General features: G+C 33.9%; 1 protein-coding gene across 2 annotated transcripts in view; it reads right to left on the bottom strand.

The window, feature by feature from the left end:
- Positions 1 to 17,820, bottom strand: part of VPS50 (VPS50 subunit of EARP/GARPII complex) — a 128,532-nt gene that overhangs the window by 97,196 nt on the left and 13,516 nt on the right. The window contains exons 3-9 of one of the 2 annotated variants that reach the window (XM_059933852.1): positions 11,049 to 11,171; positions 8,592 to 8,663; positions 6,386 to 6,439; positions 5,509 to 5,579; positions 4,613 to 4,730; positions 4,495 to 4,530; positions 3,265 to 3,347 (exon numbers count right to left, since the gene is read on the bottom strand). In XM_059933852.1, coding sequence (XP_059789835.1) covers positions 3,265 to 3,347; positions 4,495 to 4,530; positions 4,613 to 4,730; positions 5,509 to 5,579; positions 6,386 to 6,439; positions 8,592 to 8,663; positions 11,049 to 11,171 — 557 coding nt within the window. The remainder of the gene's footprint in view (positions 1 to 3,264; positions 3,348 to 4,494; positions 4,531 to 4,612; positions 4,731 to 5,508; positions 5,580 to 6,385; positions 6,440 to 8,591; positions 8,664 to 11,048; positions 11,172 to 17,820) is intronic. The other variant, XM_059933853.1, reaches the window with a different exon arrangement.

Below are 17,820 nucleotides of genomic sequence, written 5' to 3'. Positions count from 1 at the left end.
GATCACTTTGGATCTACCCAGATCTCTGCCCACACACTGTTCAGAAATCCCTGACCTAACCCAGAACACAATCATTCACCACAGAAAAAGCCTAGAGTCAATTACTAAGGACACTAAAAATATTCACAACATCTCCAAACTTTACGAATTGTAATTCCAGAGAAGATGTCAGGCTCAAGAACCAAATCTACCCAACCGGCTATGTTTCTAAATAAAGTTTTATTGAAACACAGCCATATGCATTTGTTTACATATCATCTAAGGCAGCTCTTGGTCTTCAAGGGCAGAGCTGAATAGTTGCAACCGAGACCTTATGGCCTGCAAAGCTTAAAATATTTATTATCTGGCCCTTTAAAGACAAAGGCCCTCTGCCAACCCTGTGCTAGAGTTCAGCAGAAGACCTTTTAGTTGGTCAACTGATCAAAGTTAAAACAAGAATATTTACGTGTACTGAATATTTTAACTAAAATTGCATAAAGGTACTTCATTCACCCATTTCTGATTTCAAGTCAAGGTCTTGTCTTTTCATTTGACTGGAGCTTTAACTTCTTAGTCTCATATGAGCCAAATGACTAGTAAATTGTCTGTAATTTCAAGTTTCAGTTTCTCAAAAGTAAAGCAGGAGCTTAAAAACAAATGCAAAACAATCCAAATGTCAGATCACACGCTACCTTACATGCCCCTATTTTTTATGAGTTGTCTCATCTACAAAAAATTCAAAAGGAAATTTATTTTTAACAATATGTTGTTTTTCCAATGCATTCAACTTACTTTCAAAAACTATTTCATCTCATTAGTTTATTTACTTAAACAACATAAATACAGTAACAAACACAACTGGCAGAAATAGGTTTTAGGAAAAAATACAATTAACTCTAGTAAGAATATAACTCAGATACTGGAGCAGAACAATGTAAATTGGCCTACTAGCCATGAGCTTCCACTACACATAATAGCTATCACATTGGTAGACAGTCTAGCATAGTTGTGGTTTAAGAAAAACAAGCTCTGCATCCCAACAGATCTAAGTTTAAATCCTGGCTTTGCCACTTGTTTTATAGAGCATCGACAGCCTCATCTATAAAAGAGGGACAATAACAACACCTCTGAGGAATATTTTGTTAATGCTAAATAAGAAAAAGTAAGGAAAATGACAAGTACAGCGCTTGACACATAGTAAAGGCCAAAATTTTTTAAGTATTATTATACCATCATCACTATCACCATCATCATGATTCAATATTTAAAAGCTGAAAAGTAAAGCTTTAGTGAGAAAACCTTATTAAAATATAATTTAGAATTACTGTATAGTCAGTGCTGCCTTAGCTAATGGTGCCTAGCTTCTACTCCCACTCCTATAAATGTCAGTATTTCCCATTCCTGCTGGGGTATGGGAAGTGAGCCATTCACAGCTTGAACATCTCTGATGGCTTTCGTTTACGCACTCTGTGCTCTTAACTAGCATATTATCCCACAGTCCTGCCTGTTAACTGCCTGTTATTACAAACTCCTAGAGAAATAAATTTCAAGAGCTCTTGGTATAACAAGCAACATAGCATCTCAAGCAGTTAAGCATTAAATAATACTTCATTCTTGTCTCATCATCTAGGAGTAAAGAGTGACACAGGACTTTTCTAGACAGGTGAAATTTTATAACTTCAAGTAGAAAAAAAATCCTAAAAATTCTAAAGGAAAGACACATTTATGGTGGAATGAGAATGAAAGTAGCATCTGACTTTGTCCTACAAAACAGAAGGCTAGAATAGACAGCTGAGCAATGCCTTCCATTTTCTAAGGAAAAAAATAATTTTTCTTTCAATTGTGTATGGACTAAATTAAGGTCATTTCAAAATCTGAACATTTACACCCCATGTATCCCGTATCAAAAAAAATAATTTTCAGAGAGGTTAACTATAACAACACAAGACAAAGAAATACACAAAAAAGGAATATTACAAAGAAATGATAGCAGCTGAGTCATAGCTTTTCTCATTCTAACAGATTTATCACCACGAAATGAACTAAATGAGCGCTATGCTTCTTCAGGAGCCAGAAGGCCTTGCTAGAAATTTTCAAATATATTCAACATATTAGAGCTAATTTACTATTCACCCAACTTAATAAGTATAAATGACATAATCAAGTTTTTAATAGTGACAGTTAATCACTGTCAAAATGGATAAAATCAAAATATTACTGGTACTACCCAACTATGCACTTCCTAATCAAATAAAAAGTGGTCGCTTCAATATGCATAATCCTAAAGAAAAAAAAATATCATCTCTAGGGGGAAAATACCTAGTTATTCGATACCCAGCACAGACCTATGATGTGAGAGTATATTAAAAGAAAAAATTTAATCCAAAGCTGTATTAATGTTTTGTTCTATCATAATCCTTTTATTTTTTCAGATACTAACAATCAACATCTACAATATCAGTGCGTCCTGCTCACTGAGAGCCAGATTCTCCATACAGGGGGGACTAAGGGACTACATTCTAGGGTAAGTATGAATTTAATTTGAAACTGGGTTTCCTTGGCAAGCTCACTATTTTCCCTAGATTTTATATTTATTTTTGATGCTTTTAGAGGAATGGCAGAAATTACACTTGAGGATTAGAGATTCCTCAAGGTACTGTCACAACTAATGCAAAACCTCCATGTTAAGCAGACCAAAATCCATTAATAAAGTTAGAACTAAGAGCAGAGGATGCAGCAGCTGTTTTTTTCATTGTACATTTTATAAATAAACAGAAGATATAATACATTAAATACATAATCACTTAAATATTACAAAGATGACTCCTACATAAAGTGAAATCACTTTAAATTTTCCAAAAGAATTCTTATCATGGTGAGCCAACAGTTGAACCATCTGGATCTGAAAAGCAAACTGCAACAGAACTCTCAATATTTATAAGCTGGGCAGAGTTAAGGAGCAAGAATTCCCAAGAGTTGCAATGGAGACATGAACAGATGAATTTATTCCCTACTACTCCATAAAAATGAAATCAATAAGATTGGAAAAAACATGAAAAAAAGAGTTTCAATGAGGTGACAAGAAACAAGATTAGAAAGTATCTGATCTTTCAAACCTTAAGAATTGTTATTTATAATTTTACTGTGCTGCTCATTTACAGATAAGAAGGCTAAACTAGAGCATAGCACTTATTAATATTCAGTGTTTATTAACATTGTATGTTACACAAGTCCTATATAAAAACTGACAATAAAGTCAGCTTTAAAAATTTTACATTACCTTACCTTATGCAACTATAATGTTTAAAAGTGCTGGCAGCTTTCTGACATTCCAGGCACAGCTGAATAGCTCCTGGATAGTCTTCCTCCTGAATCAACAACAGAAGGCATTAGGCTGGAAACATTTTTCTTAAAGCTTCTGAAAAAGACAAATCTCTGTTCATACTCTATCCAAAGTTACAGCCCCAGAAAATTTTAATTCCTCTCAAATAAGGATCATAATACCAACAACAGATAAATAGTAAAATATAACAAAGCAACTACCTCCAGGCCTAAAATGTATCCATGAAAAAAATATGCTGTTCCCTTAAAAACACAGTAATAGCCCTCTGAGACCATGACATGTAGATAAGCCTATACAGAAGTACAAGCTGCTTCAGAGGGAAGGAGTTCTTTAACTGTTAACATTCTTCTTTCAGTAATGTTTATATAAAATGTTCCAAAACAGTATGCATTCTACTTGTAATCAACATTCAACAGTTCTACTATCATAAATCCATAAATATTCTTAAACAAATAAATTTGGAAAAAAGTGAAATATTCATTAATGGCCCCAAATATTCCTAAACAGTAATTTAATGCCAAATGAATTTTTCATATGGATTTCTCAAACCCTAGTTTTAGTGGTAATAGTTTAGAAGTAATACAGTGATTATACCGAAAATCATTTTTAAAAGTTCCTTAAGTTCATATCTAAATTCAACAAAGGCAATTCAAACCACAGGGGATGCTGAGATGATGACAAAGTACCTACCCAAAGGTGCTCGAGTATTATGGGGAAACACATAATACATTAGGCTTTGGTGAATCTTATAACGGAAGTATACAGACAATGCTAAGAAAGCATCAAAGAGAAAACAGATGGCTCACTCAGAAAATCAATTAATATATGAGACACCAAACATAACTAATCTATGACATACTCCTCAAATCACTACTTTATGTTAGACACAAAAGATAATTTCATTGCTATCTGGGCACAGATATAATCAAAAGATACTGAAGTTAACACTCCCACATTGCTACAAACTGAACATTTCCCCCCAATAATTTTTTCTAAATGAAGTATATCATGTCAATAGAAAAAGATGTGCTAGAGCAAGTTCTTTTACATGTCTAAAAATGCTCTTCATACCATATACCAACTTGAGAAAAATGCACATCTGAATTTTTTTCACAATAATTCTCTATTTAATATTATTAGGATCACCAAATTTCCAAGCCTTGTAAACTTACCTCCAGCATTTCACTTAAGCGGACATCTGTTCTTTGCTGAAAAAAACATAAATCAAAAGGTAAAATCTGTTTCAACCATAAAATTAAGCTTAATTTTTAAAAAGTGACCTGTATATACCAATGTTTTTATAGTTCTCAGAGATTTCAGAAGTCCAATCAGCAACTGACGTTTCCTTTGATTTGCAAGAAGGCCTAAACTAGCTTGAGTAAAACCTTCCTTTGCAATATTCAAGTGTCTGTAAAAGTGAAAAATAAATAGTTAAGTTTTTCTAGTATAATAAGAACACTATCCACACAGAACAATTAGTCAATTAATGAGATAGTATCCTGAATTGCTCTTAAATTTGGGGATTGTGAGCACTATTTGACAAATTTATTCAACGGCTCAAACTAAACCAGCATTACTTGAAGCATGGTGGTAGTCTGATACCAATCTTCAAACGGTTACTGGTCTACCACAAGAAAAGTACAGAAATTGAGAAAAAGCATTTAAAAACATGTAGAACAAAAGTTGACAAAACAATTTTATGCTTGATGAATCTAATAATAAAAAAAATTTTTTAAACACACAGAGCAAAAGTTGACAATAATTTTATGCTTGATGAATCTGATAATAGAAAAAATGAGACTATTTTGTATGTGTTTGGTTGGGTTTTTTTAAATTCATTTTCCTAGTAATTTGTTTTTATTGCATTTTACAAAAACAGTAGTCTGTAACAAGTTGGAAATTAAAAAAGAAAAAAAAAAAAAAAAAGACTGGTCCTTCACCAAAGACAGTTTGAGAAGCACTGATTTAAGCAACACAAAAACAGTAATATTTTTAATCCATAACTAGATTTAAAGATATTTCTCACAGACCTTCTTAGTGCAGTTTTTAGACCATTATATATGTTCAGTTAATGAATGGCATTCTATAAACCACAATCATCATAAAAAAAATCAATTTTCCATGACAGTTTCACAATTTCTCTTAAATGTTACTCAGCTTGAACAAAGTATCATCAAATGCAATACCTCCTCCCATTTGTGCAGATAACAGCAGCTAACTGAAGACCTGTCTGTAATGAGGTAACTCTTTCAAGTTCCTATGGAAAGATTAAGTGTAGGTTACTGTTTGAGGCATTTTATTTTTTTTTCTTATTGGTATGGTACTCTAACAAAAACTTTAGTGGGCTTCAAAGAAAAGCCTGCTTGGAAAACAAAGTAGCAACAAAAATACCTGAACTTGAACATTGTTGGTATATTTTTCCACAAAATTATTTTAAATAACCACTTTCAATTGATTTTCACAATGTCATGTGACAAAATATTTAGGCAGTATTGCTTGTAAGGAAATCTAGACCCAACCTCTTTAGACGGGTGTAAATAAATACTAATAATATATCCGTTTAAATGTTTCTATCCAACAGAACTTCACGAGGTAATCAAGGATATGACAAATATGATTTGTTTGCTAAGATGCTTTGACAATGAATGTCTTCATTTGAACACTGTTAGATATTTCAATGGATTTTGAAGTCTCTTATTTTCTGATGAAAGGGCAGATTCAGCTAGACAGTTCCAATTTTATCATATTTTAAAGGTAGACTGAGCAGTCATTATTGATGATCTATGAGTTACAAAGTGCACTGAAGCAATTTTCATTGGCTCTTCAAGTTAGGAAAACCAAATAGATTACTTTAGAATCAAATATAAAAGCTCTTCCACTTCTTGCAGGTTGGTAAATTCCCCAAATGAGAGACAAAAACATACACATACACAACCCAAATAGAGTTAATATGCTGCTATAAACTATAGACAAAAGAATAAATTAAAATATTTCAAGTTCCAAGTATAAGTCACTCAAACATTTTTAATATTTTACTATTAAAAATAACAAATGTTATCCTACCTTTACATAAGCAGGCTGTTTTTCAAGGATTAAATCTGCTACTTTTTTAGAGACCTATAAGAACATGCAATCAAACAAAGGAAATAAAAGAAAAAGCCTCATGCTTCCTATTACATTTTACATTTAAAATTTTAGCAAGAATATTCCATAGGTCTTCCTGATAACTTCTACAGCAAATATTGGCATGCTATGGCCACGTACATTTCTTTGGCTATGAAATTAGTACAAGAGGTATAGCATGTAGCACAGTACTTGGTCCTTAATAGAAACTCAATAAGTGGTCATTATTACTGTTAATAACATGAGTATCTGCTTTAACTAACATGCACAAAAGTATAACCATCTTTAAGGGTACAGGATTTGCTTTAAAAAAGATAGACTTGTTAAGATAAATAAATGTTTAATCTATTGAATTTATGGAAATACTATCTGGGAAACAGAACACCCTTTAAATCCTTTGTCCCGCCTAAGAAGACAAACAGCAGTTTGGTCCACTACTCTGAAAAACTGGAAACGTGTTTTCTGGAGCGCTATGAAGATACCTAAGGTTTCTTGGTCAGTTCCATGAAAAACAGTAATGTATGCGAGTTAGAATTATGATGATTTTGAACATGAGGCTCTTATTTCACAATTTCAGGGGCCCCTGTAGGACTACACTACAGAGGTACCACGTCCAGCATGAAGCATGGCACACCAATGGTATTCAGTGAATAGCTGCTCAAGAAACACAACTGTATCCCCTTCCCCAAGCCAACTGAGAACAAAACACTACACATACATTCAAAGATTGTGCTAATTCTTTCACGTTTTCTTAATCTGCTCTGAATTTGTATAGATTTGTATAGATATGAATGTGTATAGATGTACACAGACAGAAACCCACCTAATTTTACCAAATTGGGGTTTTTTATCACTTTATTTATTTATTTATTTGGGTCACTGCCTTTTTTTTTTTTTTTTTGAGTTGTGGGTTTTTCATTTTTCTGTTTTAAATAGACCATGTAGTTATTGTTAGTCTACACTGTGCTAGGCAGTTTACTGACTGCTTTTCCTACATTATCTCAATTAGTATTTATGACAATCTACTGAAATGGGTTACATGCTTCATTTTCCAGATGAGTAATCTTAAACATAGCAGTAATTCACCCACAGTAAGTTGCAAGGTCAGGATTCAAGGCCAGGTTGATTAAATTCCAAAGGCCACTGTGCTACACGGCCCTTGTGGTGGGGTTCATCCCCAAAAGAATACTATCACATAAAGTACAGAGACGGAGGAGTACATATTTAAATATGCTGAAGGCAAAAGGTGCCACCATCCACTGAACTCTAATTCTCCAAAAACAACAACATATTTTTACCACACAACCCTCTAGTGCTCAAGGCCCTTCCCCACACCAGTGCTGCTACCCCCAGGGAGATCCAAGCACCCACTGAGACCTCTGGGTGTAACACTAAAGAAAGAGAAGTATATCCTCCTTTATTTGTCAGATGTATTATTAAAGACCATACCTTAAATTAAAATGGCTAAATGTATTACTATTGCTCTTTCAGTATTAAAAAATTAACAAGACCACTTAGTACCATTATTTAATCTTCTACAGTACAGTCTGAGTTTTATAAAAGGAATTCAGCCTAACACAAGGAAAACACAAAATCACAGAATTTTACAGCATTAGAGAAAATGCATTGCCCAACCTAACCCATTACTTCACAGATGAAACGAGATTTAGCAAGGTTAAGTGACTTGCCCAACATCACACAATTAATAGTGACAGCAATTCAGACTTTCTGAATCTTAACCCTGTAATCTCTTTGGACCTATTTCAACTAGAAGTGGGAGCCTTTATTCTGAGATAAGAAAGCTCCATCATAAAACTATGGGTAGGAAAGTCATGCATGCATGACAAGGAGTAATCTAAAAAGGTACTTAGTAATCTGAAAAACAGTTCAAAATTCTTTGATCACGTTTAGGATTCCAGAGAAAGAACTCCAAGTTCTAGAAGCACATCTATCAAGGTAATGTGAGGGAAACTGAATAGACAATAAATTTGAATATGTATAAATGTATCATTTGAGTCAAAGTCATGTTAAATAATAAGATTTGTTTAAAATGTTAGTATATTAGTTAAACAATAAAACCTGCAAACGTTACACCTCTCTGTTGTGTTTCATTTACAGTTTTGTCAGAAACGTGTTTTTTACTTACTGCAGCTTGCTGTTGTTTTAATTTGTCTCTGTACTCCTCTAATTCTTGCAAATTGAGAACAGGAGGGAGTTTCTAAAAAAAAAATCCATAAATAAAGAGTAAAAAATCAATTGTTTAATTTGGTTTCACTTACCTGCACACCTGACTTAGGAACTACAACCTGCACATACAAAATGGTGTCACATCCCACTCCTCCCATCGTCCCCACCTCCCCACTAGACTCCAGACACAAAAGCCTATATCTCTGTTACCCAACCCCCCGGTACTCAAGCTCCATCCCCGCCCAGCCCTGCTATCTCCACTGCTGCCACCTCCAACCTCCTGGAATCCCCACTACCACCGGGACTCCGGCCCCTGAGCTGGGAAACACTGCTTCCACAACCTGCAACAGGAGAATGTGAGAAAGTCCTAACCCTAATCCCCCACTCTACCAGCCACCATATATCCCTACTCGTCCAGGACAGAACTCAAAACATATTTCCCCTCTGAAATACTATGAATGGTAACTAAGCACTACAGTGTGACAGTGACAGCTGTTGGAGTACATTCTAGATTATACATACTCTGGAGTATAGTATGGAAACTAACAAAAATGCACACCATTGTGTAGATGGGAAACTCCCAAGTTAGACTTCAAGTCTCAGTCAACTGATGATGAAATTTCAGAATACGCTGGGTACTAATTCTGTATGTACTGCATATGAAGTACATATGCATACTGCAATTGGTTTCATCTAAAACCCGAATTTTACTATTCTGAATTTTTTTGAAGTTCTTGTAAATGTAAAATGCCAATGTTATAAACAGTTATGATATTGAGCTGCATCAGCTGCTTGTAAATTTTGGAGATTAATCCTTTGTCAGTTGCTTCGTTTGCAAATATTTTCTCCAATTCTGAGGATTGTCTTTTCGTCTTGTTTATGGTTTCCTTTGTTGTGCAAAAGCTTTTAAGTTTCATTAGGTCCCATTAATTTATTTTTGCTTTTATTTCCATTTCTCTAGGAGGTGGGTCAAAAAGGATCTTTCTGTGATTTATATCATAGAGTGTTCTGCCTATGTTTTCCTCTAAGAGTTTTATAGTGTCTGGCCTTACATTTAGGTCTTTAATCCATTTTGAGTTTATTTTTGTGTATGGTGTTAGGGAGTGTTCTAATTTCATTCTTTTACGTGTAGCTGTCCAGTTTTCCCAGCACCATTTATTGAAGAGACTGTCTTTTCTCCATTGTATATTCTTGCCTCCTTTATCAAAGAGAAGGTGACCATATGTGCATGGGTTTATCTCTGGGCTTTCTATCCTGTTCCATTGATCTGTATTTCTATTTTTGTGCCAGTACCATACTGTCTTGATTATTGTACCTTTGTAGTATAGCCTGAAGTCATACGACCCAGGAATCCCACTACTGGGCATATACCCTGAGAAAACCATAATTCAAAAAGTGACATGTACCACAATGTTCATTGCAGCACTATTTACAATAGCCAGGACATGGAAGCAACCTAAGTGTCCACCAACAGATGAATGGATAAAGAAGATGTGGCACATATATATAATGGAATATTACTCAGCCATAAAAAGAAACGAAATGGAGTTATTTGTAGTGAGGTGGATGGAACTAGAGTCTGTCATACAGAGTGAAGTCAGAAAGAGAAAACAAATACTGTATACTAACACATATATATGGAATCTAAAAAAAAAAAAAAAAAGTTCTGAAGAACCTAAGGGCAAGACAGGAATAAAGACACAGATGTAGAGAATAGACTTGAGGACACAGGGAGGGGGAAGTGTAAGCTGGGACGTAGTGAGAGAGTGGCACTGACATATATACACTACTACATGTAAAATAGATAGCTAGTGGGAAGCAGCCACATAGCACAGGGAGATCAGCTCAGTGCTTTGTGACCACCTAGAGGGGTGGGATAGGGAGGGTGGGAGGGAGACGCAAGAGGGAGGGGATATGGGGATATATGTATATGTATAGATCATTCACTTTGTTATACGGCAGAAACTAACACAACATTGTAAAGCAATTATACTCCAAAAAAGATGTTAAAAAAATAAATTAAAAAAAAAATTAAGGCATGGGGTATTTATCATGACTAAACAATTATGTAAATATACTTTCACGATTAAAAGTTTCAGAGCTTTCCCAAACATATTTAGCCCACATAAAATAAGATAGAGACAGCATACTAACATATTGTGTGATAACAGTTAAAAACCAAAAACACAAAAGTGTTTCCTGGACCAATATTCTATAGCTGCACTTAATTTTACATTTTTAAAAATACTCTCATCCTTAAACAATGCTGATAGTTCATTTAGTCACAATATGGTCATCATAGACCAGTCCTGGTATGAAAAAACTACAATGCCCCTAAAAAGCATTCATATCTCACTCACAAATTCAATCACTGAACAAAATAGGCTTTAGGTAGGTTAATGAATTTTTTTTTTACCTCCAGCTCATATTTAACAATATCAAATGAGTCCGTAGAAAAATACACTTGTTCGATACTATTAATTAGTTCTTGTTCAGCTTGAGGATCACTAGATTGTTCTCGAAGTTCTCGGAATTCCTCCTTTAAGGGAAAGGAAACCACAATTATATTACTTGTAACTGTTATAATTCTATCTGCATGGAAATAAATAATCATCTGTCTTAACACTGACAATTCTCCCAGGAAACATTCTGACCAAGGAGACAACTAATAGAAAACAGGAAAGTTCATGGAAAATTAGTAAACAGCCAAACACTAAAAACTACCCATCTATTGGAAGGGAAAACGAGCCAGTTTGAAGATCTAGATTTTATTTTCAATTCCTTGCATGCCAACTAGTAGCTGAGAGAATTGATGTTTAACAAAAGGAAAAAACAGACTACCTAATATCAATCATATATACATATCACATATATATACGTTTTCATCATCTAACAATGTTCTAAATCTCTCTCACCACAGATAACCAGCGTACATCTCAATGACTTTCAGGTCACAATTAGTATTGGAAGCCTGAACGGCCGAAATCCTTCCTTCTGCTGAAAATCTCACTGCTTGGCTAAGAAATACTGGTTCCAGAAACGGTCCACAAGATTAGTTCTGTAATTTTATGTCTAGAAAAGGTTCACAAGTTTAGCTCTGTAATTCCATGAGGCTTCCTTCAAGGTGTACTGATACTACAATTAATGAACTGATTATGAACCTAAAGCTCTGAGTCTGATAAAATGCTTGCTTTCTAATGATACAGTATGGGGCTTCTATGGATTTATACAACAAAAAAGGAGCTTAACAGACAAATCCCTACCCCTAATGTCAGCATCCTTATCCTATGCAAGTTCACTGCATAATTGGATAAACCTTCAGTTAACTGGGAAATTTCAATAACTCAGATACCCACTCCCTGCCACACTCATTAATCAAGACATTATTATAGACATATAATTTAGTCATTCAGTTTTTTATTAAAATTAATCTCAAATACATTTAAGTACACAAAAAGAAACTAGTATTGGGACTTCCCTGGTGGTGCAGTGGTTAAGAATCCGCCTGCTAATGCAGGGGACACGGGTTCGAGCCCTGGTCCGGGAAGATCCCACATGCCGTGGAGCAACTAAGTCAGTGTGCCACAACTACTGAGCCTGCACTCTAGAGCCCACGAGCCACAACTACTGAAGCCCGCGTGCCCTAGAGCCCGTGCTCCAATAAGAGAAGCCACCGCAATGAGAAGCCCGCACATCTCAATGAAGAGTAGCCCCCACTCGTCGCAACTAGAGAAAGCCTGTGCGCAGCAATGAAGACCCAACACAGTCAAAATAAATAAATAAAAATTTTAAAAAAGAAACTAGTATTTAAAATCATTTTACAGTCAAAATAATACTTAACAAAAATTCTTAATGAATCATCACTAATTAAATACACAAAAATTATATGGTTAATTTGAGGACAATATATTCCAAACAGAGATACTCTAGATTATTTTATTGCAGGGCTAGTTTTCACTTATAAAAAAGAGGCTAGCTTATATATCTTTTAGATTTTAATTTATATTTTAAATTGATAAAATTATTACTATAAATTTCCTCTTAGTATATTCAAGCTAAAAGAAAATATTAGAGCAATAAATCTGAAACTTAAGAGAATATTAACTGTTTACATTTAAAATTCCAATAAATTGAAAAGAGAAGGCAAAGTCATATAAAAACTAAACCTGCAGAATTAAGAGTGCATGAAAAAGAAAATGCCTCTTCGGTACCAAAACTCAACTTATAAAAATACACTAACCAAAAAAAAAAAAAAAAAGGTTAAAGACACAGCCATCACTGATTTAGCATGCAATTAGATACTATGAGTGTAGTAAGAAATCCAGCATCCTAACAGTGGAGCTGTATTTCGGCGGGGATTTATCTACAACCCACTAATCTGTGTAGCACCTTGGACAATGGCACTGAAGAGGTTTAACAGACATGGGTTAAACCCACACCATTTGTGGAAGGGTTCCCAACTAGTTCACCTATCCACAGGCAACCTCCCTGCATCCAGTGGAAATCTGAATCAACAGTGAGACATGAAATAGAAAAAGAGATGAGAAATTCCTGGCAATCTCCCTCCCTAAAGGGTCATAGGCATTTGAAATAGCAGCTTCAGATGCTGCAAGCTGAGGGAAGGAATAAAGCCCAAGTGAGGATATAGCAATGCTGCCTCCCTAGTAATTCCATAGCACCACTAGCAAATAAATGTACTTGGTTCTATTCACAGAAAAAGTGAAGATTACAAAAATTGCTAAGAATGAAAACCATCAGATATGAAACAAGCCAGGAATTCAAATAGACTGCAATGAATGAGCACTTTCATCTCAAATGTGTAAATGCCAATGGCATGTAACTACATGCTGTTCTCCCTATACTACCTAATTGATTGTTCTAAAGGTAAAGACACTTAGGTTTTAGCTGCAACTCTGTTATTAACCTTGGACAACTTACTTAGTCTCTTCATGCCTAGTTTTTTTTCACCTGTAAAGGACATACATACATATACACACACACACACACTCAAAACGACAGTGAAACAAATATCCAAAGTTATTAAAAATGTCAAAGGGAAAGCATGATTTCATTTATAAATATTTCACAAGTGCACGTTTCACAAGTGTGATGAATCTGTAAAAAAGAGTACCATCTGTATATGCATATAAAAAGGTCAAACGCCATTCCTTCCTAGAGAACTAAGCAATTATATCACAGAGAGCAGACAAACTCATATAATTTCAAAGAAGTGACATGTAACACTTGACACTCTAAGTAACCTGGACTAAGGAGAGAGAGAAAACCAAGAAAGGCAGAAAAAGAAACAGCACACAAACCAGAATTCAAAAACAAAAACAAATGCCCAACACCATATCCCTATAAAATACCCTCTCCTTTCAGACAACTTCGTGGCTCCTGTGTGAAAACATACATCTGAACTCAATCAGACAAACTCCATTCTGCCCAGAATCCCAATCACCGTGTTTGTTCCCGTTAATCCCACTGCACTGGTTGTCTGTAAGACTCTGCTGCTACCCAATCATTCTCTAAACGTTTCATCGCTGTTAGTGCTGACAGCTCGATCAGATTACACATTTCTTGAGAACTGAGGTTTCTCCTTATTCTCCATCATTATGTTCCGAAGTGCCAAGACACACTGTAGATAAAAATCATGAATCAAACTAAAATTAATTTACACAGTGAACTGTATAAAAAAAGGAATATATGAACAAAAGGAAAGGAAGAGACAACATGTTCTTGTTTTGATAGTCAAAATTTCCCACAAACTCTTAAGGAAAGGCTTCTTTCTTCTAACTAGAAATAATAAATGTAAAATGATTTTAGGGATATTTTATGCATGTAAATTAGAAAAACAAACAGAAACAGCAAGATGGCATATTCTTAAAACAATTACTCCATAATTTTGCCATTATATAAACTGGTTTCCTAGGATTGGAGATGTACAAAAATACATAATTCTTCATGTAAAAGAGAACCAGTTTTGCAAGCCAATATAAATGTATGAGGCAAAATTTTACATAAACAAAATGAACAAAAGATTTCCTACAAAAAAATTTTAAAGGCACAATCAAGGGAATAGAATAACAAATGAAACCCGTTATACCTTATTAAAATACGTAATGTTTTTAAAAGTTACCAAGATTAGATGCTTTAACGATGTTTGGTAATAAAATATTTCAGCCTTACAGACTGATATTATATTAATAAAATGTTTTAAAGAATTGTTATAGTAAAGTTTATGACACATAGTAACTAATAAATACATATTATCATTAATAATAGTGGTATAAATGCTCTGCAAACTTTGAAAATCCAAAAATAATATGTCAACAGCTACAGACCATCAAATGTGCCACAACTTGCCTGCTGATGGTAGGTAATCAACTACACCTAAAAAGTACATGAACACCACCCCAGAATTAAAGCTGGAGAAAAACTACAATTAAAGTAATGAGTTTAATTGTAAAGGAGATAAAAACAAAAGTACAAATGTCGAAAAAGTACAAATCAAACCTCTCTCCCATACTATCGTTAGGAAATAACCTGCCTATTGGCAAAGCTCTAGTATTAACTTATCTTTCCCGCTCAAGTCATATATTTCAATTTAACAATTTCTTTTAGAATTCCCACTATGTAAAAATTCTCTGTACTAGGTCATACAGAAACAAAGATGAGTAAAATACAAATCTTCCCACAAATAGTTGCTGAAGTAATAGGAGGTGGTTAGATGAATAAACAATGACGATGCAGGGCAGAACATAAAGGAAATACAAACAAAATGAAGGGCATCAAAGGATAGTGAGTTCACATCTGATGGAAGAGGTGGCATTTAGAGAATATGAGAAAAGGTAAAATTTTAAATATTAGAAATTGGGGGAATAAGGTTACAAATATAAAGCAAAGCAAAAGTAAAACCAGTGGAGTGGGAAAGCATACAACAGATTAAGGAATAGAGGATGGCTTCCCGCAGGGCAGAAAAATGTCATGGGGGAGAGATGTTTTTAAAATTCAACACACTTTTATATATACTAGAACCATATTTTTCCTTTACTAAAAATATCTTAACACATATCACTGTGCCAGACACTGTAACCAAAAAGTAAGCATAAACATTCAATATTTTCTTAACGTAATAAACCAAGCAGGAATATTTTAGGAAACTGGTAGATAACGAAGAAGTCATTCAATACTTTAGAGGCTGTCTTTTCCAGCAGTCACAATGCACTATAAGGTTGCATATAACACATACTACCTAGCCTATTCTTCTATTTTGATCATCTCCAAGATAAGGCTACATGAACATACATATTAAAAATGCATATCGTAAATGTAACTTTATGAAAAATAAAGTAAAACAATCATAATAAACATTTAAGTCAACATCTTTGATTTTAGCCGAGCCATTTTTCCTCTGAACCTAACAACAAAAGGTTATATGAGAACTGAGGATTCAAGTCTATAAAACAATTAGAGCCCTCAAGTGTAAGGTATTATAAAACATTTCCAATATATTTATGGTTTCTAAAGAAACCAGGCTATAATTTTACAAAGCTATTTCCCACTTAAGAGTTCACCTCTTAAGGGAATGCATTCAAGTTTAGGAGGGAAAAGAAAGACTGCAAATTTTATATTTAATGACTACTTTCAAATTACCCAAAATACCACACTAATTAAAAACATCAACCCAAGCTCAGACTTTCAATCCTATTCACTTTTATAAATGTAAAAAGTTAGTTGTGACGGCTTAACAGTTCTCCTTAACATTATTCAATTCAATATTCTCTTTGAAAAGGAATTTCATTTTTAAACCCGCAGAACAGCCTGGAAACTTATCATCTGCAGTAGTAGGTTTTTATTCGAACAAAAAGATGAATGCAAAAATTTCATTTCACAGGTCAGGTTTCAAAACCCAGAAGAAAATGCACAGTAGAATAAAAAAAAGAAATGCAAACCAACTTCCATCTCTGTACTTAGCTTATTAGACCATAGTTCACATTATATACCGGAATAAATGCAGAATGCATTGTGTTGGGAGGGAGAAAGGAAGGGAGTAAAGGAAGAAAGTTTGCTCTTATAAAGCATGAATTTGGGTTTGCCAAGACAAAAGCTTTATTTTTCTGTTTGCATTTTTCATCAGTCAACAAAAATAGCTATTCTAAAAACAGAAACCATAGTCTTACCAAAGTTAACATCACATTAGAGCTCTAATTGAGAGCAAAAAAATGTTTATCTATCAAAAACTACACAGAGCTTAAAGGAAGAACAAAGACATGAAGTTTTCAATATGCAATCAGTATTATAAAAAGCATAAATCACTGAACAAAAACAGGTTTTCTGTTTCCAAATGAAATAAGATTCAAGATCACAAACACCCTAAAACTATACATATACCATGTATGTTTATAATGAATTGGCAGATGTCTGATTATGTGGGGAAATGGCACATTTTCTTAAAATCCCACTGGAACAATAATAATCCATCAAAGCAGCCGTTTCATCAGTTTGTGTGTGTGTTTTAAATAAAACAGAACTTTTCAAGCCAACCCTGTTTTTCTTCAGGCTCTCAGTGCCATCTAGTGGAATATTACTAGGGTTACAATTTGAAAGGAGGTTTCAGCAAAATGATTTACAGAAGATTTTTATAAAAGTTTATTAAAGTGGCATTATTTTAATCCAGCTTTATGCTTAAGTGATAAAAATAATGTATTTTAATCCTTTCTTCAAAATAACAACATTCCAAATATACACATATTTGTTTTTAAAGAAACAGATCTTGAAGGAAAACTGATTTTATTCATGGAAATGTACTGAATTACTAACACATACTAAAAATCACAAAACTGGAAAGCAAAACTTTCATATTTGATACTCTGCCAAATATTTTTATTTAATTCTCTTATTCAATAGTTATGCTATTTTAACAAGTATTTTCCTAAATCTATTTCTATGAAAAAGAAAACATTAAAGATAATAGCTTTGGAGACATCAAATATATAAATTTTTTTAAAAGCTATCTTTAAAAATTTCTCAACTTCAGTGAAAAATATCAAGCTGTTTGCCACATGCCTGTCTAGCTAAAGCTGAAGAAAAGACACATAAGCTGAAGCACAGACACAAAAGTCCAGTGTATAAGTCTTAATTTACGGTTTTCTGGTTTGTTTTTTAGTTTTCAAACACCTCATCAG

The sequence above is a fragment of the Balaenoptera ricei genome, chromosome 9 (assembly GCF_028023285.1).
Source record: "Balaenoptera ricei isolate mBalRic1 chromosome 9, mBalRic1.hap2, whole genome shotgun sequence".
Classification (NCBI taxonomy): Eukaryota; Metazoa; Chordata; class Mammalia; order Artiodactyla; family Balaenopteridae; genus Balaenoptera; species Balaenoptera ricei.
This window is presented reverse-complemented; position numbering and strand designations above follow the sequence as displayed.